The sequence below is a fragment of the Cyprinodon variegatus genome, unplaced genomic scaffold (genome assembly GCF_000732505.1).
Source record: "Cyprinodon variegatus isolate N-32 unplaced genomic scaffold, C_variegatus-1.0 Scaffold2068, whole genome shotgun sequence".
Lineage (NCBI taxonomy): Eukaryota > Metazoa > Chordata > Actinopteri > Cyprinodontiformes > Cyprinodontidae > Cyprinodon > Cyprinodon variegatus.
Window position 1 is genome coordinate 44,990 of NW_015152521.1, and position 1,381 is coordinate 46,370.

The 1,381-nt window shown below is 40.6% G+C and overlaps 1 protein-coding gene across 1 annotated transcript in view; it reads right to left on the reverse strand.

The window, feature by feature from the left end:
• The window catches only part of LOC107105111 (pleckstrin homology domain-containing family A member 5-like), a 45,059-nt gene extending 44,800 nt beyond the window's left edge, over positions 1–259 (reverse strand). The window contains 1 exon segment of the mRNA XM_015405225.1: positions 153–259. Within this exon segment, the coding sequence (XP_015260711.1) occupies positions 153–259 (107 nt within the window).
• Positions 260–1,381: the final 1,122 nt, after the last annotated feature.

Genomic DNA, 1,381 nt, shown 5'->3' on the forward strand with positions numbered 1-1,381 from the left:
AGACGGTAGCAGAGCCCTACATGTATGGATAAAGCATCTCATGTCATATAGAGACTTTCAGAGTTCCCACAAAATCCAAATGGTTTGATGCTCAGTGGAAACGTCCCAGAATGTTTAGAGACCAACTGAACAATGAGGTCTTCCCGTCCAACCTGAGCCACACTGCATCCGTCTCATCATCGTAGACTGAAGGACGCTGACGGCTGCCCTGTGGGACGACCCGGTTGCTCAGCCGAGCTCGGCTCTGGTACCAGCACATCTCAGGGCTTTTTCAGACAGAACCCCAAAAAGTGGGTATTCTCTATAGAACGACGGCCCGACCGAACTGGAGGGGGCACAGATGCAATTGCGGTAAAATAATCTATATTACAGTTAGAGTTAGCTGGTTACACTAGCTGGTTGACCAAACATGCAAAGCGTGTTATGGGGAAGAAGTACGTCAGGTTTTTATCGTCTGTTTCTCCTGCCATGAGCAAAGTGCATTAGAGAGATATGTTATCTTACTGTTAAGCTGTTTATTTCACTAAAACTGCATTATGCATATTCATTTTGGGTTTTCTAAATCATTTATTTACACAAAAAATAAATCGGCCCATAGAGGCTAATATGAACACAGATCATTAAACGTTTAGATTCTTGATGTCATGCCCAAAGTCAATACTAAAACTAAATAAAAGCAAAAAAATATTTGAATAATTTATTCAATGATATAATACTCTACATTTAATTGATTTTTGTTTATACCGCTAGGAATAATAAAGGGCAAATTGTTAATGGATTAAATGTGTGGCTATACAGTACATTTTTTAAAAAAGTTATGAAATGTAAGTTTTTTGTGTGATTTATGTGCATCAGATTGTAGTTTAAGGATCATGTTTCATTTAGCAGAGATGCCTCAAAAGGAGAGGAAGGTTAAGACCAAACAAAACGGAGCTGCGTGAGGCGGTGAAGGTGGTGGATCACTCACCAGCTGGATGACAAAGAGCACAAGAACTCACAAGTCATTGACATTTTTAAGAGCAAAGGCAACAGGAAGTTGCTGTTATAAGTGCAAAAAAGAAAATGCTGCTGTGATGGTTACAAACAACTCAGGTACAGACAGACACTGACAGACAGACAGACAGACCCCCAGATCTCAACAAGTCGTCTCTTCCAAACTATCAGTCACAGTGAGCCAATGTTAATGTTAGGTATCCTTGCATCTTGCATGAACACAAACCTCTCATTTAATCAGCTACTATCTCTGCCATGTTCTTTTTAGTGTCTACACTATCAGATCAATAGAACCCCCCTTTCAGCAACACAGCACCACAGAAGCTGTTCGATCCACTCATGAGCTGAAACAGACTCATTTCGCCGTGTACTGACCTCTAACAAACAT